General features: G+C 46.7%; 1 protein-coding gene across 2 annotated transcripts in view; it reads left to right on the top strand.

The window, feature by feature from the left end:
* DTL (denticleless E3 ubiquitin protein ligase homolog) overlaps window positions 1-16,957 on the top strand; it is a gene marked incomplete at both ends in the record, with an annotated part of 29,356 nt that extends 12,399 nt beyond the window's left edge. For both annotated transcript variants that reach the window (XM_084244462.1, XM_084244461.1), the window contains 8 exons: window positions 601-674; window positions 1,940-2,043; window positions 2,348-2,452; window positions 4,704-4,816; window positions 10,122-10,211; window positions 12,429-12,561; window positions 14,770-15,602; window positions 16,859-16,957. In XM_084244462.1, coding sequence (XP_084100588.1) covers window positions 601-674; window positions 1,940-2,043; window positions 2,348-2,452; window positions 4,704-4,816; window positions 10,122-10,211; window positions 12,429-12,561; window positions 14,770-15,602; window positions 16,859-16,957 — 1,551 coding nt within the window. The remainder of the gene's footprint in view (window positions 1-600; window positions 675-1,939; window positions 2,044-2,347; window positions 2,453-4,703; window positions 4,817-10,121; window positions 10,212-12,428; window positions 12,562-14,769; window positions 15,603-16,858) is intronic.
* Window positions 16,958-21,184: the final 4,227 nt, after the last annotated feature.

Genomic DNA, 21,184 nt, shown 5'->3' with positions numbered 1-21,184 from the left:
ACATAGGCCTGAAAGGGACCTACAGAGTTGGTGCGTGGTCTTTAGAGGCCAGATGAAGTTAAAATGAGTAAGCTTTCACACATTTTATCAAATTCTGAGCCAAGAAAACTTTTTCACAGCAATTAGGAGGTAGAACTCCATTGAGTTTTTCAGAAGTAAGTTTTTCAGAACTTGTAACCTCGTCTTTCATCCATAATTCATTATACATTCCCATGTGGTAATGTAAGTAGTCGGTGACACTCACAGATAAAACAGGCATGGGCAAGATCTCCTTCGGATGCCAAGTTTATTATTGGGGTAATTCCAAGGCAAGCTGGAAGCCGAGACTGTTAATCACTTTTAATTACCAATTTGTCTCTAGAGCGCTTGTCACAGTGGTAACACTCTTTACTATTACTTAATGATATTTAGGTCATTCCCTTGTTAAAAATATTTCCTGCTCAGCACACATCCCTGATTCAGATTATTGGAGAGAAAGGGTGTAGTCTGACTTAGTGTTGGGGGGGAGCCAGTGTTTTAGCACCTTGGTCTCTTGATGGTTAAGATTGTGAAACCCAAAGTAGGATTTCCTTCTTCTCTTTTTCCTCCTCATGCTGTTAGGATTTCCAACAGAGTGTGACCGTGGTCCTCTTTCAAGATGAGAATACGTTAGTCTCAGCAGGAGCTGTGGATGGGTAAGAGTATTTTTTGCTTCTTTTGATGCCATTTCTTTCATGAGTTGTTACAGAGAGAAGTCTCCTAGTCCCATTACAATAGAACACATGTGCCTTTCACTTGCAACATGGTTAGTACCCCAGTGGAAAAGAACTACAGATCACACTGGAAATATCTAGTTAGTGCTCTGGCCCAAATGAGCTGATCCACATGTCACACGCAGCACATCATCTATGGGAGCAGTGTTGGCTGCTGCCACTGTGAGGGAAACGCTGTGCTGTGCAATAAAACTTAGTGATTCTTACTGTGAGGGTGACGTTTCCATTAATTTTTATATGAGGCTTTGTAATATCCTAAAAGAAGCAATTGGATTCTAAGCATGTAATTGGCATTTCTGAGAATAATTGGCTTAATAGTAAGGGCTGGTGACTTTCATGTGCCTGCTGTCCGTGATTCTCCTGGTCTGAAATTGTGGCTTCCAAATCAGTGCGTGGTGCTTGTCTGGTGGCTTTGTTAGAATTGGGGATAGGGGATCTTTCTTTTCTCACCCTCCTAGATCCCTTATCTGCCCGCTGTATCTCCCAGAATATCACTCTCTCAAAAATTTGAATATAAAAAGATGATTGTTTAAACTAGCATTTCCACACTGTCTTCTGAACACTAAAACTCTACTGTGGACCAAATTCTTAGGCACCAATGAAGTATTATCTAAAGATGACTAGTTGTGTGTGTGCATGGTGTGAAAGCTTGCCCTACTTGTTACCAAAAAGTCTGTCCTTTCATAGCAAGCTCATGTTTTTAAGTTGCCTACAGAGGATTAAGGTTATTATCCCAGTAGATGAAATGAAAAAAATATTTTTCTTTGTTTCACAGGAAAACTTGTTTAGAGTAGATTATCTAGGAAATTATATAGAGAGCCAGAGCCATAGAAGCAGAGCTTGTTACTTGTGATGTCAGCAGTTACATGCAGTGTGTTAAAGGCTTAGGAAGCAAAAACAATGAAACGATGACTATCAGCACCCCACCTTCAGCTTCCTTTTCCGCTCCCTTGGAGTAAACTCAAGGCAGTAACCCATCCCTGGGTCAGATCACATCTGTTTCCTTTCTGCTAGAATCATGAGCCTAACGCTGGAGATAGCAGCACGAGACAGTTCAGTCCTCACCGTACCTGGTGCATGTGCCAGAGGCGTCAGATTAAAAGTCAGTCCCAGTCAGTGTAGTTGGAGTTGAAGCTTGTTGCAGATGAGAGGCTGCAAAGTAACTATTTCTTTACCTTGTTTTCTAGGGTAATCAAAATATGGGATTTACGTAAGAATTACACTGCTTACCGGCAGGAACCCATAGCAACCAAGTTCTTCCTGTACCCAGGTAGCAGCACTCGAAAACTAGGTAGGTAAGCCTTTGTGGAGACAGTAGGACTTGGCGGGGAGGGGATATATTGTAAAGTAACTACAAGAGGTATTAAAAGAAAATATCAGGCTAACTCAACAAAGACTTGGAAAACTCATAATATGTAGTTGCATCTTTCTGAAGTTTGAAAGGTAAAATCTCAGAAGAACGTTATTGGCTTGTGCATATTTGGGGGAAAGAACTCCACTGATTCTCCTTGGGGAATGATCTGGTGCCTACATTTTCACACTCAGGTCTGTCCGCTCACTGTTAGCAGGACACTCACAAGCTTGGCTTTCCCCAGGGTACTCAAGTCTGGTTTTGGACTCCACGGGCTCTACTTTGTTTGCCAACTGCACAGATGACAACATCTACATGTTCAACATGACTGGCCTGAAGACTTCGCCGGGTAAGACCACGGCACCCACCTCCTGCCAGGAACCTGTGTGATGTGACAATTTCATGTGTTCTTTCCCTAAACCCAGCATGTTAGGACAATATGGAGACTGTGGGGTCTTTGCTTAGTCCCAGTGACCGTTTCACAGGTGTGCTTTCTTTCATCTGCCACAGATAAACAGTCACGCTTCATATCATCACTGCTTTCATTTGTGGTCTTTCCAGAGATCATGCCCCTTTGGCTCTCGATGTTTATGGGCTAGAGAAGGCTCTTCTGCTTCGCTTCTGTCCTGTTTGGGATGTTGGTTAAAATTAGGTGGCAGAGTTTTTAAGTTTCCATGTATGCGCTGACAGGTTATTTGGGTTACATTATTTTTAAGAACATTAACATTTACTTAAGCTGTGTTAGTAGCTTAGTTCTTCCTCGGGTTTTAGAAACTGGCTGGATTCTATAACCCATCCCTGGAACAATCCAGTTTTCCCAAAAGTAAGATTTCTGATGAGCAGGGGATCTCAAAAGAGTCCAGAACTTAATGGGCTCTTCCAAAAGTCTCCACAGGCCACCTCCAAGCCATTATTAGGGCCGTGGTCTCTGTAGCAGCCCCAGAATTGGCGTTCTCCATATCCCGGGCGAGGTTTGTCATCTAAGAGCAAGAATATTTAGAAAAGGGAAGTGGTTTTAAGTTTATTTTCCTATTTTTCTGAATAGAATTGCAACTTGAACAGCTCCAGTTTAATCATGTAGCACAGACCTTTCAAAATCTTTCTCCAAAGGATAAAAGCCTAATCCTAGTTCTAGTCCCATGCGTGTAAGAGAGCTTTCTCTGTCGTTGCAGTGAGCCACTGAAGGGGCCATCACCATCAGTCACGCCTAGTTATTTGATTAGTTGGGGGGCTGGGGGGGTGGAATGTCCCTTACGTTGAATGGCAAATGTGTGTGAGAGAAGATACTTTTGTTTTTCAAAACTTCCCAAAGGTCCTGACCTCCATAGTGGGGTCTCCCCTACTTTCAATTCATAGTTAACTGAATAAAGAGGACTCTGAAGCACTTTAAAAGACAAAGAAAGGCGAAATGTAGCTAAGTAGAGCCAGCACTGGCTTGGGAAAGATTTATCACATGGTTTGAGAGGCACTAATGACTTTGTACCACTCTGCTTTTCACCAGCAGGGGGCAGTAAGTAGTTGCACATTTCATGGGAAATTTGGGCGTTTCTTTTTCATTCATAGTTTGAAGTTGAGAAAGATGAGCAATTAGAGTCCTGGAGCTATATTCAGAATGAAGGGGCCTATGTCTCTTGGGGAATTATCTAGCATAGTAGGTCTATAATTTGTGTCTAATTTATGTCCTGCTTTACTTTCATAGTAAGTGATGTGGAGAATACTTGCTAGGTATGCATTTTCTTGAAAAGCTATAACTTTTTAGTGGTTTTTTCCAATTTTATTCTAGAAGAAGGGAGGGAAAGCTTTGTGAGCACTGATGGAAAACTTTTGAGTCCCTTAATAGTTCTTCTTTCCCTCTGCCAGAAGATGAGAGTGCAGTTTTTCCTAACAAATGTATCCTTACGTTTCCCCAGTGGCTGAGATTTTCCTCCTTTCCCAGTGGCGTTTTGATGCCAGAGGCCTCGGGTTTGGGTCCCTTGGGATGGAAAGGCCTGTAGATGGTGCACTGTGGCAAATTGGACCACTTGTCCTTTTGCTCTGGGTAGTGAGAGTGAACACCAGACCTGAGCCAGAGTAGCTTGATGTCAGCCGGCTCCCTGCCCTGCAAGCGGCTGCTGCTGTTCAGTCCTTCTTCAGTGCTAGATTGAAGAGATTCCCACATCCCTGAGAATCGATCCATAAGTCTTAACTCCTTTCCCTGAACTTTATCTATACTTTGTTTGGTGTGCTGTGCTGTCTAATCAGGAAGGAGTAAGATAGGAAATTTATCTAGGTGATTTAAACTCTGAGAGGAAGAAAAGCTGATGTGTTATACGAGGGAAGCGCCCTCTCCTGGGGTTGGGATGGTAAAGGCCTCCCTCAAGGACTGGGTGTGGGCTCTGTTCTTACCCTGTAAGAATGTGTTCCATCACATGCTTCTCTGTCGCCAGCTTCATACCAAGTCTCTGGCTGAGATCATGAGATTGGGTCAAATCTAAAGCCTCTTGCTGGGATTTCCTTCATGTGTCCCATTCCCTTTTATTTGGTGAATGCAGCTTGACCATCTGCTTCAGTCTTCTGTAATTTGACAAGAACCGAGTAATTTGATTTTTTTCCTCTGGCAGTGGCTGTCTTCAATGGACATCAGAATTCCACCTTTTATGTCAAATCCAGCCTTAGCCCAGATGACCAGTTTCTAGTCAGTGGCTCAAGTGATGAAGCTGCCTACATCTGGAAGGTAAGTTGCCAGCCCCACAGAGTGAGGCTGACGTGTCCTTGCAGACACTTCTGTGCAAAATGAGACAAGCTTCGTGTCATCACATATCATGAATTTTCTACGTCAGAGGGTCAGCAAAAGTTGCTTCTTGCCTCTTTGTATAACCAAAAGCTCACGCTGATGGCTACAGAATCAATGACACTTGTATGGCCAGCGCATCCCGGAAATGGGCAGTCCATGTCCTCTCAGCTTCGCAGGTTGTCAGGAAATTCAGAGCTCAGAGGCCTTAGTTACTTTGTCCTGTTTCCTGGGGAAAAATAGGCTGTGCTGTCTCCTGTCCTGTATTTCCAAAGCCCCCTGCAGAACACAGTGTTCTGACCCACAGGTCCTGTGCCTGTCGCCCTCAGAGCCCGGCACAGGTGCCACTCACAGCATTTGTGTGATTGTGTTTTCTACTTTCCTGTAAGTTGTTGGTCTTTCAGGCTGTTACAAAGGTGTGGCCGCTTTATCAGTTTTTTTACATGGTTTTTCAAAACCTTTACAGATTTCCCATTTCTTTTACACAGATTCATGGTTTTTCCTTTTTAAAAACAGTGATTCTAAAATGACTATGCCAGAAAAATTAATCCTCGCCTTTTGAAGTCCACTGGAGAAAGTTGAAATATTACACAAGTAGCACTTACTGATCGGGAGAAACAACTCTTACAGGAACAATCCATTACAGAAATGTCTGTGCAAGTGGAAAACAAAGATCACTGAGGAATTATTCTCCTAGGGCTAGAAGTTAGTGTCTTCTAGATCGCCCTGCAGTCACACAAGTGGCCTTGACATTGGTGAACTGACTGATTGGAATCCATCCATTTTGTGTGTTTTTTTTTTTTTTTTAAATAGAGGCATGTTTTTATTTATTTGTTTGTTTGTTTGTTTGCTTGTTTATACATGCACTGGGTACAGTCAGAAGCGCGGGAGGGCGAGAGAATTCACCAGAGCCAGAGCGGGGAGCAGAGCAGGCAGAAGGACCGAAGTACACTGCTGAGGGGAGCAGCGGGCGGCAGGAGAGGTCTGCACACCATGTGGGACCCTCCTCCAGTGGCCGGGGAGCAGCCGGGGATTGAACCGGCGCCGCAGAGGCTGCGGGCAGCCTTGCAACCCAGCGCTCAACCGCTGCGCCACCGGGGAGGCCCACATTTTGTATTTTTGAGTCATAAATGTCTAACCCTGGTAGACCAGGTGCCAGGTGGTATCATCAGGTCTTCTCTGGAAAAATCACATCATCCTAAAAGTCACATCCTTAACTGTTAATCTGAGTACTGGAATAGTACCTGTGTGGTACAAAGTATAAATCTTCAACTTAATTTTGTCCAATTCTGGGGGAAATACTAAAAAGTGATTTCTTTTTTCTGTAGACCTAGAGTTGCAGAAACGCAACAACTACTTTGTTAAAGGTTTTTCATGACAATATCCTAGATGGTCACAAGGTAGAATTGTTCTTTCTAATTCTCTTGTGTTGGACTTGCCTTCTCTCTCTGAAGGACATTTCCTTCTGTCAGCTGTATTTTTAAATGTAAATTTGCTTATAAAGTATACACTTGAGTCCCTGTCATGTGATAAGAGTTTTTGCCTAGCTCCTGTCTGTAAGAGCCTTTCAGCTTCAACTTCAAACTTCAACAGTGTGTGCCACTAGCACTGATGCCTCTGTCTTTTGTCTTTCGGGTTTCAATTTTGGTCTTGTGCTGCTTTCATTCCCGACATAGCTGAGAATCTTAATCCTACCAAAGCCTGTCTTTTTGTTTCTTTTTTCTTAAAAAATGTAAATTTCAGACATATCAAAAAGCTTAACAAGGAATTGTGCAAAAAATACTTGAGTACTGATTATTCTTTTTTAGTCATCTAATCATTTAAAGTAATTGTCATATTACCCATACATGTAATTCCGTGTGATTATGCTTAATCGCCACATAGTATGTTTGGGGGGTCTTCTCTAGTACAAAGGCCTTTTTGTTTCAGGGGTAAAGGTTGAGGGACACTCCTCTTAAAAGACATACAGTAAGATACTTGGCTGCTGTTCGTAACCCATATTCAGACCTCCAATCAGTGGCTCTCATTACTTGGGTGACCCTTTCTGACTTCCTTGGCTGGGTCACATGTCAGTGCTGAATGACGTGGCTCAGAGGTGATGTTCTCCTGCCTGTCCACACATAACTCAGTGTGCAGGCTCTGATACTTGAGACCCTGGCAAGCTTACCGCACCTAAAATTGAATTTGCCTAGTGAAGCAGCTCAGTTTCTCTTTTCCATGATATAAACGGAATGTGGACGGGAATTGTAGTTTAAAAGCAGTTCCATGTAAGCCAAGTGTCATGCTGTTAGGTTGTCTTAAAAACTGCTACATTTTCAAAAGATCAGAATTCTCAAGTGTTGGGATTTTTTCTGTGCTAAAATACCATGAGCACAAGAGACAGATTCAAAGGAGTTTTAAATCTTAAAACAGAAAAAAAGTGGCCTTTTAATCCTCAGCATGATAGGAGAAATTGATATATTAGTCTCAGCCTGAGGCCTAAGACTTCAAAGTAAAGATTTCATACTACATTTTTTCTTTTTAATTTCCTACCCTTTGTCCCACCCCACCACTACCCCTCTTGCCTGGTTCATTTCAGATGCAGATGCTGCTAGTACTGGGGTGGTTATAAATAAACTGGCACTGTCATCCTGGCTGCCCAGCAACACTCCATGCCTGACACTGAGGAAGTGGGAGGGGCTCATGGAGGAAATAAGGCGCGGTCTGGGTGCAGCTGCCAAGCAGAGTTTTGAGGAAACTCATCTTCAGCCCATGTTTCACTCTAGAAATCATTTGCTGAGGTCTGTGAGTGAGAGCCAGGTTCTTCAAGTGCCTCCCTAGTTCTGGGGATGCCTTCTTCCTGCATTGGGTTAAGGTCTTTACTCTTGAACCAGTTGAATGTGTAAGAGGGTGTTTTTCTGTGTTTTGACCATCCCTGGGATGCATAGATGACAGCATCTCCCAAACTTCAGTCATAAGGGGAGAAAAACTTTTTAAAAAATGAATTCATGTAACATGGAGTGTTTATAATAACGACATGACAGCAAATCAAAACTTTTGAATAGAAGTGGAGGATTAAGAAGCCACTTGAGCTCTGGTAGAGGCAGAGTATACTGACTCATGCTGGCACCATCTGCATCCTGAGGGCACTGGTTACTGGCGTCGATGTTGGACGTTAGTTTTCATCACAACATCTCCTTCTGGTTGAGGTAGAATTGATGTAATGTAAAATTCTTCACTTAGGTAGTTACAGTGCGCACATGCCATGATTTTCTTCTCATCAGGAAGAAACCCTGTATCCTCTCAGAATCCCTCCCTTCCTGCCCCCAGCCCCTGCCACCATCTCCCACGTTCTGTCTTTAGATTTGCCTCCTCTGGGCGTTTCCCAGAAATGGAGTCAGCCTTCGCGTGGGGTCTGCCTGGCGCGTGACCTGATGCTCTCAGGGGCCATCCCGCAGTGTTGTTCTTAGTCCCGTGGGATGAAGAAGACCCCCGTGGCATGGACACACATTTTGTTTATCTGCTCCTCTGTAGGTGGACTTTGGAACCTACTTTTTGGCTTTATGATAAAGCGTCTGTGAACATGCACGTGAAAGGTCTCCTTTTGGACGTAGGTTTCCAGCTCTCCGGGCACTAGGGACCTAGGAGTGGACTTGTTGGGTCACAAGGTCATGGTTCTGTTAACTTTCAAGGAACCACCCCCTCTGCTTTCTGCGCTGTGTAAAATGCTGCCTTGCGTGTCTGTCCAGAACGTGCAGACTCTTGTGGCCATTGCATCCCTGCCTGTTGGTCCCATAGTGAAGAGTCTCTCCGAGGAGTCAGGTCTTTCTTTTTTCTCTTAGAGCTAAATATAGACATGTATGTACATCTGGCGTATGATTAGTTCTTGAAAATTCTGTTAGCCTTTTGTGTACACCTAGGTTCTCCTGCTTAGTGGGCTTCCTGGGAGCTTGAGCAAGGTCCTGTCATGAACTAAGAGCTAGTGGCGTGCTCCACTGTCCCACCAGGGATGGTCCAGAGCACGCAAGGATTCCACCCCTCTTAGCCTGTTAGTAGCAGTTCTGTATGGACTCTGCATGAAGAGAGCCGTTGTAGGCGGCAGCCATCCCCCATGGAGGAGGGAGAGGAGAGTTTCTATGGTTCTGAGATAGAGACTATTTCCAAAGTCTTTTCTAAAACATGCTCCTTGGTGAGAGAATGAGTTACTGTTCTCATGACGTTGTAGGAGTAAGTGAGATCTCTCCAGATAATACTTGGGGAAAAGCATCTTTTTCTGTTACACTTTCATTAACCCGCCACACAAATTAGACCCTGCTCTTACCTTCTTTCACTTTTTGAGTCATTATACATGTGCCACTTAGCTGAAAGAGGAGGGGGAGGAATAATTGAGTTGCATAAGCTTGTGAATCAGTGTGTCGAATCTCCTAACTACAATCTGAGGAGTCTATTAAGTTTGCTTAGTCATTTTCACGACTATTCTTTCCAGAGTCACCTCTGCTTTAGCTTCATACAAATGAGCAATGATTCAGAGCCTCAGGAAAATGAAAATCATTTCTTTTTCAGGCACACATGCTAATAATAGTGATGTGAGTTGTATCCTCCATATTGTGCTGATTAATGTCCATGGCCTCTGCCAGGGCTTGACAGCTCTGGAATGACTCAGCTCTCAAATCCATGTCACCAGTGACCGGAGGGGCATGAGTCTTCAGCACATGTGTCACACGGCACACTGGCCCTTCTTTGTCCATGAGAAGGCTTACTTGAAAAGTTGAGGTTTCTGTAACAAGTTCAATGTAAAGGAATATGGCTTTGGACTTTGAGTTGAAGTCAGTGAGTTTTAGAAGAAAAACTGTCCTCTTGTCCCCAAAGAGCTGGCAGCACCTCCCACATACCTTTGGGACCAGGAAGTAGTCAACTTAGTGTTCCTGGAAGTAACCGCCGGGAGCCACGCTGAACGGATAAAGCAGGACTGTCCTAGAGTGCTGCCTCCAGCTGAGCCTCGTCCTTCAGAAGGTTGATTGGCTGGGAGGGACGGCACCTGTCCTGAGTCGTGGGCAGCCTCAGCTGAATTAGCCCTGTCCCTCTGAGCTCAGCTTATTTACTTGTTGGGTTATTTTCATTTTGTTTTCTCAGCTCAGTGACAAACTGGCTGTTTCTTAGCTCTAAGTAGACACATCTAGTGCCTGTTGGTAATAGCCTTGTAGCTCTCGAAGGCACAGGGATGGGGCCCTATCTGGCTCTGCTGACTCTGTCTCTCTCTGCGCCACAGGTCTCCATGCCCTGGCAGCCGCCCACTGTGCTCCAGGGACACACTCAGGAGGTCACATCTGTGTGCTGGTGTCCGTCAGACTTCACAAAGGTTTGTAAACAGATGTCTGGAGTGAGTTCAAAATGTGGATGACAACCTTGTCAGTTTTCCCTAAGGTTGGCTTAAGAGTTGTGTAGATTTTCCTGTTAGAGATTTAAGAGCCACACAGTTTCTCCACCAGCATCAATCAAACATTTTCTGCTTTCTCTACCAATAGAGAGTGTTCACCAGGAGAGTCTTTCCTTTTCTAAATGTGGAATTAAATTTTTTACTTTAATTTGATTTTAAAGTAAGAAAGCCTATGGTGATAACTGGTCTTTCGTTCAGCGAGTCATCAACGTGGCACTTGAAAGATGACACCTTGATTCTTCACAGTCCAGTGTGGGTTTTCATGTGCCTGGAAAGTGTTCACTGCAGGTCTTGATGTGTAGATTACCTGTGGCTAAACCTACGTAAGAAGTGGCTTAAAAGTTTTGGTCACTCTGGGAGGGAAAAAAAAAACTTGCTCGCTTAAAAAAAATCTTGAACAGTGATTCGCAAAGACAAAATGCAGGCTGGCTGGGCCAAGGCTGTTCATTCCCTGCTAACCCGAGTTAAGTCAGTCTCCCAGCCTTTGCTGCCTCTGGCCTTCCGGGGCTTCCAAGTTCCCCAGGAGATCTCACTTCTGTGGCAGTCTCTCTCTTCTGTCACGATGCCACTTGGGGTTTGTTCCTAGTCCCATCTCTTTTTTTGTCTGCCGGAAACTCTTCGTGGCATAGCCAACAGCTCTCTAGGGTTACTATGAATTTCTTTTTGTTTGAATTCTTGTGTGATCATTTCTATGGTCAGCTGCATGCAGACTGCTTTTTGAAAATTATTGCTTTAATCATCAGTAATTACATTTAAAAACATTTTCCTCTGAGACTCCATGTATCTTCCAGTGAAAATCTGCTTTTAACATGGAGTTTTGTGTCTTACTAAGGTGATTTTTTTTAACTTTGCTAGTTATGTCTTTTTTTTTTTTTTAATCATCACATTACCCTTTTTCATTCACAGGACAGCCTCACAGTTCCTGACGGCATTGTTGGCCAGTGCTAATCTAATGGCTGCCTTTTTGTGAAAGGTTCTTTCATGTTCTCTCCTTAGAGTTAGGAGGCGCAACTATAATTTCACCAAAAAAAAGAGCTAACCTTGAAAATTGGAAAAGCTTGGATTGAAATTATAGCTCTTCCTCTTAATTGTGGTGACATTGGGCAGATAACTTTCATTTTGTAGGCAAGGTTATTTGAGTACAAGACTCTCTATACTGAAGAATTAAATAAGATAAAGCATGTAAATTACTGGACACAGTGGGTGTTCTGTAAATACGAGCTCTTGTTGACGTAAAGTCACAGGCTTGTCCAGGCATTTCTGTGGAGCAGTTAAGTAAGTGTATCTTCTTTTGACCTCCCAGTAAGGAAAGGAAAAAGCTGCCAGTCTCTTGGGGGCCAAGACTTACGAGAACGTGTGTTCTTTTTTTCTCTCTCTTTAGTGACTGAAATAGCGAAATTATATAAACAAGTGCTGGGGAACAGCTCTGCTACCAGTGGCCATTTGCCACAAATGCTCTAGGCTGGGTGCTCTCTGCCATAAAAGGTTTGGGACCAAGATCAGGAATGGGAAGATATTTTTAAAGGGGCAAAGGTTATTTTTAACTTCTTCCAGCCTGGTGAACCTGATGTCTTCCCAGTTTGCACCTTCATCTATCTGAGAAAGACAGACTCAGGAGCGGCTCCACTCCCCCATCACAGCCAGCCACACTCATGGCTAAGCCCCATCTTGGAGTTGAGCCCACCACTTCAGTAATAAGACAGGACCTGCAGAATTCAGAGGCATGGCAGTGACGTGCAGTGGTGGAACATTTGAGAGGATGGGGCGGCACAGGGCTGTCTTGGTCACTGTTTCAGAGTGATACCAAAGGCAGTGAACATGCTTGCCCGCATCTCAAAGATAAAGTGAAACGAGCCTGGTTTTAGAGTAGAGCTATTGGTTAGTGAGAAATGGTAACTACAGCTATAGTAGCAGAACATGTACGATAAAGAACTTAGTTTGGAAAGCTTAGCTACTTGGGAATCCGGAAGGAGTATGAAAGTAAGGTGTAGAAGTTTGAGGTCTGTGAGGTACCCCTCTCTGCCCACTTACATCAGACAGAATAATTCTTGGTACTGAGCCTTTAAGGTCGCAGACTTTTTACTTTGCTGTCAGCCTTGATTGAAGCTGTTTGACTCCCTTCCTGGTTCTCCCCCTCAGATTGCTACCTGCTCTGACGACAATACACTGAAGATCTGGCGCCTGAATAGGGCCTTGGAGGAGAAACCCACAGATAAACATGCCTTAGTGGGCTGGGCCTCGCAGAAGAAAAAAGAGGCAAGGGTTGATCTAGGTAAGAGTCCTGTGCACTTTCCTCAGCCCTGTGTGGTTTGGTTGGCTCAGTTCTGTGGCGCAGACTGATTGGCTACATTTCATCTTTCCTTGGTATGTTTTTAAAGGCAGGCACCATCTTCTTGACTTGTGTTCTTTTAAGTCAACATTTTCTGGGCATATTGTCATCCGAGTAAGGTACAAGAGTGCTGTGGTGGACTTGTTTTTTAAATGTATATCAAGTACCTACTATATGCTGGGTACATAGTTCTTAGCTACTGGGAATTTAGCAACAAATAGGAGTTTCACGAGTCCTAAGGACTTAGCTGAAGCTTTCGAGGCCGTAAATAGGTTGAAGAAGGAGACCAGGTTAGTGCCTATTGAGTAACAGGAAGCTCTTTAAAGAAAGGGGAAGTGGGGCAGGGAGTAGGCAGCAGTCTGTGGACACACAGGTATTGGGGCCAGGGAGGCCTAAACGCAAAGGCGGCATTTGCACAGAGGAAGCGAAGCAGTATGGTGTGACCTGTCACAGCATCCAGACAGGTGAGGCGGCACGTGCAGGGGCCTGGAGCAGGAGCACGCCTGGCTTCTTTCCTGTCCTCAAGGAGGCTAATGTGGTTGGAGCTGGCAAAGGACAGTAGTGGTGCAGTTAATTTTAGTGGTGGTGACTATGGTAACCCAATATGTGACAAGAGATCTTTAAATTCTGGATGTTTTTTTAAGAATCAGCATATTGTGCTGGGGTGACCCTGACCCAGCTTTTCCTTCTCCCCAACCCGTCTTTGAGCCTGCATGTCATCAGGCCCATGCTGACTGAGCCCTTTCTGCCCTGAGCACCCATGTCAGCACTCTTAAGACTAGTGGCTGTGGGGGCCATGCAGTGACTGCTGGCCTCCCTAAGGAGTGAAGTGGATCCAGCTTCTTTCCTCCTGAAGTCCTAACTGGAGTCAAGCTCTGAGAGGACCTCATGGACCAGGCCCAGTTGGCGACCCCCTGCTCCAGCGCCTGTGACCAGAGGGTCCCAGTAGTGATCCTCACTGAAGGAGCAGCACTGCTGACTGTTTATAGGCATGTTTGATGAGAAACATGGAGGCAAAAGTTGACTTATAGAATTTCTCTGACTCTAGGCAAGACACATTGAGGAGTGAAAACAGGGGTAAGATGTAACTAAGTGACTGCAATTAGTGCTTATACATCTTTCCTCTGACTGAAAGGGAGATTGAATTTTTATGTCAGCCCCCATCCAAAGTTCAGTTCATATAAATGCAGGTCAGTGGCGAAACTAAATTAAGTGTCAGGAACTTTATGACTAAAATAAGTGGATAGCTTGTTTGCAGATGGGAACACTATTTCAGAAATCTAGAAAGCTGAGAAAGAAAGTGAGAAAACAGGGTGTTTATGTATTGTGGGCCTGAGAGGGAAGAAGCATGAAGTACATGGAGTGCTCACCTGTACCTATAAGCAAGGTATAGGACCCCAGGGAAAGAGTTCTGTTACTTGATTTGCTTGGCAGAGAGCAAGCAGGCAGCTTCTGGACTATTCTTTGGCATTCTCTGGCTTGTGGAAAATAGCTGTTTGTCAGTGAAGGTGGGAAGTCACATAGACTGGTAACCTAAGAAGTGACTGAAGGAACAATCTGTGGCTGTCCAAAGTTGCCTGTTTAACAGATAGGAAAACTGAGGCAATGCAGGCAGAACACAGTGCCTGGGTCCCACAGTAAGTGACTGTGGCTTATGGTCTATGGGTGCCCCTCTCCCCAGCGTGCTCAGGTGTGTGCAACGCGAACAGCGACTTGAGTTACCCCAGGATAACAGTGTTCCTGTCTCTGACCACTGCTTAGGACATCTTGTAGTTGTTCAGTTTGAAAATAGAAGTCTGTGTTCGTGTGGGGAGTGTTCACAATACATAAGAAACACGGCGCTAAATCGTATGAATGCTGTTTTTGGTCTCAAGTCTGTGCAGGAAAACATTGAGGTCTCTGTTCTCTATCCCATGCGCAACTAGAGGAAAAGAACTCAGTGTCACTCGTTTTTTCTTTGTGTTCTGAATTTTCTAGATTTTTATAACAGGGTGGGTTGGGGGACTGGTAGTTATGAAAGGGAAAGAGGAGGTGCCACATGCAGGCCTGCACCCAGGGAAGTCACCTCCTGGACAAGTAGCGAACTAGTGACTGCATCCCTCGGAGTGAATGCAGAACACCTCTGATGTGTGGGGCCCTCCTCTTTTTCAGCGCAAGCTGCCAGCAGCCAGAGCACACCCGCCAAGGCGCCCAGAGTGAGGAGCAGCCCGTCCACGTCCTCCCCGTCATCAGCAGCATGTGCTCCAAGCTGTGCCGGGGACCTGCCTCTGCCTTCCAACACGCCCACCTTCTCTCTGAAAACCCCCCCAGCCAAGGCCCGCTCCCCTGGCGGCCGCAGAGGCTCCGTGTCCTCTGGCTCACCCAAGCCGCCTTCGTCTTTCAAGATGTCCATCAGAAACTGGATGACTCGAACCCCTTCTTCATCCCCGCCCATCACCCCCCCTGCCTCTGAGACCAAGCTCATGTCCCCGAGAAAAGCCCTCATTCCCGTGAGCCTGAAATCCTCCCAGACGGTGGCTGGCTCCGAGTCCAGAAACAGGGTGAAGCGGCGGCTCGATCCCAGCTGTTTGGAGGGCGTGAAGCAGAAGTGCGCGAAGAGCTGCAGCTGCGTGACTGAGCTGGATGACCCGGTGGGGGCGCTGCACTTGGATCTGTGCTGCCTGGCGGGGCCCCAGGAGGACCTGGGCAAGGATTCCCTCGTCCCTCCCAAGGCCAGCCCGATGGAAGCCACCAGCATGAGCCTCTCCGAGCCGCCCTCTCCTGCCAGCCCTTATGCCGCAGAGGGCTGCGGGGCACTCCCTCTCCCCTTGGGGTCCTGTGGAGAAGGGTCTGAAGTGGTGGGCAAAGAGAACAGCTCCCCAGAGAACAAGAACTGGTTACTGGCCATGGCAGCCAAGCGGAAGGCTGAGAATTCATCGCCGCGAAGTCCATCATCCCAGACCCCCAGTGCCAGGCGACAAAGTGGGAAGACTTCCCCGAGCCCGGTAAGTCGCATGGTGGGGGGACCCCACCTGGCTTGACGGGCCGACACCGGTCTCTCCTGAAGCTAGAATGTTGCTTGCTATTCACCCTGGGCCGGCAGGCACACGGCAGCGCTGGAAGGTGACCCGTCTGTCTGCCACGCAGCATAGCTGGCTGTGTGCTGTGCTTTTTGTCTGGCGACCCTGTTTATGCCCAGGAATGTCCCTCCCTTCCACCAAGGTCCAGGCTCCTCAGCCCTGGTGCCTGGTTCATGAAAACCGGCCCCATCCTCTAGGATGTCAGTTCAGAAGTACCTTCCCTCTCCCCTGCCAGTCAGAATTCCTCCTCCCCGACATCCTCTGGTAATCACTACATGTAGATTCCTCTCCCTTGAGATAAAGCTCTACCTCATTGAATGTGGCCCGTGTGTAGTAAGGTGGATTAGACACTCACAGAGCAATGACATGCAGGCTCCTTGTAGACTTTGAGTCCTGTCCCCCATCCCCCTGCCCCCCCCCCCAATCTTTCAGGTAATTTCAAAACCAGATCTTGCTGGCAAAATGGGTTTGTGGAGGGAGAGTCACTCTGAGCATGGGGTCTGGTTAGGGGCTTTCAAGCACCCTGGTGACTGGCGGCAAGTTAGGCGTGGCGGGTCCTGGGGACATCTGCGGCTGTCGTAGCTATTGATCTGAGTTAAGAAGGTGGTAGGACAGTCATGGTCAGCTGTCCCCTGAAGAGGCAGGAAGGGAACCCGGAGACCCAGTCTTGCTTCATGGATGCTTATGTGTGTCATCTGTCCCCCCCACTGTTGTTATGGAACCTGTCCCACACTTTTAGCAAAAAGAAGCTAGAAATACTTCAAAGGTTACTCAGAATACAAGCATCCACCAAGACTCTACTGTGGAGCACTGTGTAAGCTCTGTGGAGTCTTTATTTCTCCTCAGAGGACCACTGTCTCTGCTCTGAGCCCCTAACCACAGTCCCCGTATGCCCCTGCCCTAGTGTTGTAACCTTTATGGTTCCTGTCAGGAGGTTTAAGTGGTAGGTGTGTTCTGTTCCCATGGAAAGGTCATGATCCCCTCAGGCGTGCTGGCCTCTGGGTTTTGCTGTGTTCGGTACACACGGGCTGCAGCGTGGCTGTCAACATGTTTGCATTGAGAGCCAGGGTCCTGTGCTGCGTCCCTTCAGTGACGACTGAAGTGTAGGGCCCTTCAGTGACAACCTGCCAAGTTACAGCTGAGCGGTCTCCTCCTCTGACATCTACGCTGTCTCCTCCCAGGTCACCATCACGCCCAGCTCCATGCGGAAAATCTGCACGTACTTTCACAGGAAGTCCCAGGAAGAGTACTGCAGCCCGGAGCAGTCCACAGAGCTATAGCTTCTGACCTGAGTGAGTTGCTTCAACTTCGCTCCGTTAAAACAAGATGGGAAATACAGTGACTTTGTGACTCTGGTCTTTAAGAGCTACACTTTTTTCATTTCAGAGAAAGTCCTGTCTGAAATCCACCTGGTCTGGGTCTCCTATGGTGCTTGCGCACGCGTGCATGCCTGCATGCGTGCGTGTGTGTGGCTTCTCTACACTGACAACATCCCAGCTCACAGAGGCAGAAAACAAGGCTTGGCCCTGTCGCTCAACACTACACAATGAGAAGCTTCTGGCAGAGGCCCGCTGCGAGGCCAGCAGCTGGGAGCCAGGCGCAGATGCCCTGGGCGTTCCTGCCTCAGACACGTATGGCTTCACTTCGAATATATAGTTTTGTCACTACGCCTTTGTGGGGGGAGGGGGTTAAGTGTATAAAAATGGGATGTTCAGATAAATACATTTATATTGATTCAGTGTTAAAGTACGATCTCTTAAGTTAAAATCATCTTTATTTTAAGATCAGTGAAAAATGTCAACTTTTTGGAGAAATGAGAACAACAGCGTACAGCTTTGTCTTCTTTCCCCAAAATCTCTTTCCTGTGTGGGGCTTTTACCAAGCTGATCGCCATCACCACCCAGCAGGTCTTCTCCAGGAAGCTGGTTTTGGCCGGTTCCCGGAGGCGCGTGGGTAAGGTTGGTCCTCTCACGCTGCGCTGGGTCTGTCCCAGCTCTCCGGTCTCCGGGCTGTGGCTTTCTTAAAAAGTAAGTTGTAAGGTATTAAGAAAAAGTAATAACCCGTACTGTTTTTACAAAAGAAGATAGCTCTGAATTAAAAATAAATCTTGGCTTTCTTAACGACTTTTGCAGTTTCTTCACATGTGTTATAAAGCAGTGCCTTCTGGGGGCGCCTGAGCCGGGCACTCTCTGGCCGGTTAATAGCATGTATGCTGGCCTAGGGTAACCCAGGCTGCCGCTCATCTGGGATGACGCATCCCTTCTGTGCTTTTTCTTTGCAACCTCAAGGACCCGCGCTCCTGTGCTGCCCCCAATGGGGTACGCTGCCAGTCATGAGGCGTGACTGCCTTCCCACCCTTGAGGGCTGTGGGCTTTGTTCCCATTTTTGTCATGATTTTAAAATCTGTTCTTAATGATGATTCTTCACATCCTGGTTTTTAAAACGTCAAGCTGAGACCAGAACTGCATGCACGGTTGCTGAGACCTGGCTGGTCGTGGTTTATCCAAGAAAGAAGAGCAGCGGCAGGCGGGCAGGTGTGGCTCAGCATTAGCTGAACAGCGGGGCCCTGCCTAGCGCAGTGCTGGGTGTTGCAGGGGAGGGAAGTCTGACCTGCAACCGCGCTTAGGTCTCGCTCCTGCCTTGAGAGTCTGTAGGGGAGTCTTGGGAAAGGAACAGACTGATGGAGTGGCTGGTCTTATTCTTTGCTTCCTGCCTGTCCCCAGACAGTGCTAATAAGTGAAATTGGGGTGACGGTGGCAAGAGCCTTCTGGGTGTGGCTTGCATTGCCTGAAAAACTGGGACTCAAATGAGTGCCGAAGGCCAAATGTAGTGATCACCTGTGCTTGTGTCAGCATCAGACTAGGCACTGATCCTGCGCAATAAAGCCTTTATCGTCTCCGAGGTCTACTCTACACTGTTAAAGCAACCTGGCAGGGGGTTACAGAGTCCAAGACTCCTTCCGTTCATTGAATCAAATGTTTGCCCCCTGGAGTATGATCCAGTTCAAGCTGAGAGGTTTTAATAAAATATTTAGCCAGACCCCAAGCATTTGAGAGGACTGGGACTGCTGGCTGGGGAGGAGGAAAGAGCGGAGGGTGTGTCGTTCTTTTTCTGAACAAGTATCTCCAGCCCAAGTTTCTGCATTTGAATACACTCCAGGCACTTTTGCTGTGATGCTGTATTAAAGTTTCCTTTTGACTATTTCAACACTGGCACTTAATTTACTTCTGTGAGGGTTGACTAATTAGCCTTTTTTAATCGGGGCTGCATGTTTAATGATAAGCCACCATGTGTAGCTGCCCCTGTCGGCGTGGCGGAAGGCGCCTTAGTGGCTTGAAACCTCCCTGAAACTTGGTAGGGAGCATTCTTAAAACCTTTAACCATGCAGAGGGGGTCCATGTGTGCACATGGGCAGGAGGTTTTCATCTTGCTTGGCCCCCATCTTGAAATTAGCCCTTGAGAAAAAAAAAAAGAAATTAGCCCTTGAATTTTGTCTCACTCAGCATTTGGCTGGACATACACACGCGGGTTCAGTGCACATACTGAGAAGTGTTACTCGTGTTTGGGGGCTACCTCTCCTAGCCATGGTGTGGTGTTCATCCTCAATAATTGCTGAGTGTTCAGATTCTTTAAATCCAAGTGTCAAGAACTTTAAAAAGAGGCACAGTCAGGTGCACCAAAGCATTCCAGGGGCAGCTAGTAAAGAGCTGGACAGTTTGTTGGAATTTGCAAAACAGAAATGAAACTGTCAAATAGCAGCGAGAGCTATGGAATTAAGCTGTTGATTCAATGAAGAGAGTGGGAGAGATCGAAATGATGCCACCCTAAATTTATAATGGACAGGTTGAAGAATGAACTACAGAAGGTTTAGGACATCAAAGAGGTCAAGCCAAACATCCATCTTCCCTGGGCCTCTCTGGGAGGTAAAGGAAGCAGCTGGAAGAAGAAATGTGGGGCCTCCCTGGTGGCGCAGCGGTTCAGCGCTGGGTTGCGAAGCTGCCTGCAGCCTCTGCAGCACCGGTTCGATCCCTGTCTGCCTGGTGAGGGTCCCACATGGCGTGCAGACCTCTCCTGCTGCCCGCTGCTCCCCTCAGCAGAGTGTTTGGTCAGTCTGCCTGTTTGGCTCTCCGCTCTGACTCTGGTGAATTCTGTCACCCTCCGGTGCTTCTGACTGTACCCAGTGCTTGTATAAATAAATAAATCTTTAAAAAAAAAGACGACAACGAAATGTGGACATGGAAGATGTTTCTGAAAAATCTCACTGAAACAGTTTTTATAAGTACGTTTGTAAACTTCCTTTGGAGACTTAGAAGTTCTAAATTTTTCATATCTGCATTGCTAGCTGAAAAATGGGTATTAAGGATGCTTGACAACATCTCACTGTTAAACCTGACATCTGTGTAAATCATGAAAATTCTATTGCGATTATAGAAGTGAGTTGTGGACAGGAGTTGGTCATGCCATTTGGATAACAGTACTAGCAGCATTTACATCATAGCTGGTGACAAAACGTCACAACTGGTAATGTACAGAAATAAAATGTTCTGGGCAATGGGGAAAAAAACCTTGGCCATGACCTTCTGGAGGTCACTTGTCAGTTCTGGAGGTCACGTATCAGTTCTGCAGTCAGTGGCTTCTCGGATCCTCCACAGCAACAACCGCTGCTCTTAGGTCCTTTGTTCTGCTTCCATCAAGCTGCTTTAAGGAAGCCAGAGGTCTCACAGCACCCGCCCAGAGCCAAAGGAGCTGCAGGTGCATAACTGCTGAGTGTTAGAGGGAGGCCGGTGAGGAGGCTGGAGAAAGGGTGAAACTCTGGGGGCTTCTGCCCTGAATGCCACCCGAGGGCTGTGGTGGGCTCCTCAGCATTCGGTCAGGAGCTGAGCCGCTCCTCTGAGAGGCTTTTCCTGCTTGGGTTTGGGTGGCCCAGGTCACAAAGAAGCCAGCTCCTCCCTAAGTTCTTGGGAGTGACAGAAGCTGAGCATGTGTTCCTCGACTCTGGTTGGAAGCCCCAGGCTGTGCACATGGGTGAGCGTAACTCGTCGTTGTATCTGTTGCCCAGGAGTGCAAACTAGCTTACAGGGCCCATTCTGCTCGCTGCAATGGGGAGGCCTTTCATTCCCAAGCACATGCTCAGAAGTGTGGGCTTGTAGGAAAGAGGCAAGGTAGATTCAGCCCTTAAAAAAATTTACCTGTGCACATCAGCAGCTTGTTGGGATCAGGATGCATACCCCATCCCAGCAGGTACACACAGGTGAGGGGCTGTATCACAGCTTAGATGTCCACCCCCACTTATCCTCCCACTTGCCTGCTTAGCCAGGGAAGATCTCCAGAATAAATAACCAGGGTCTCTAGTTTGAACTTCAAAGGTTTAATGTCCCATTTATCCCCCATTTGACTGTAATCCCCCTGACTTGCCACATACCCTTCTCTGTTTTGACATCCTAACTGCGTTTGTGTTCAAACCACTGGTGGAATATGATAGCATGTTTTAAAATGCCTTTGGAGGG

The sequence above is a fragment of the Talpa europaea genome (genome assembly GCF_964194135.1).
Source record: "Talpa europaea genome assembly, chromosome: 10".
Lineage (NCBI taxonomy): Eukaryota > Metazoa > Chordata > Mammalia > Eulipotyphla > Talpidae > Talpa > Talpa europaea.
The sequence above is the reverse complement of the archived record's forward strand: the minus strand, read 5'-3'. Positions and strand labels throughout refer to the sequence as shown.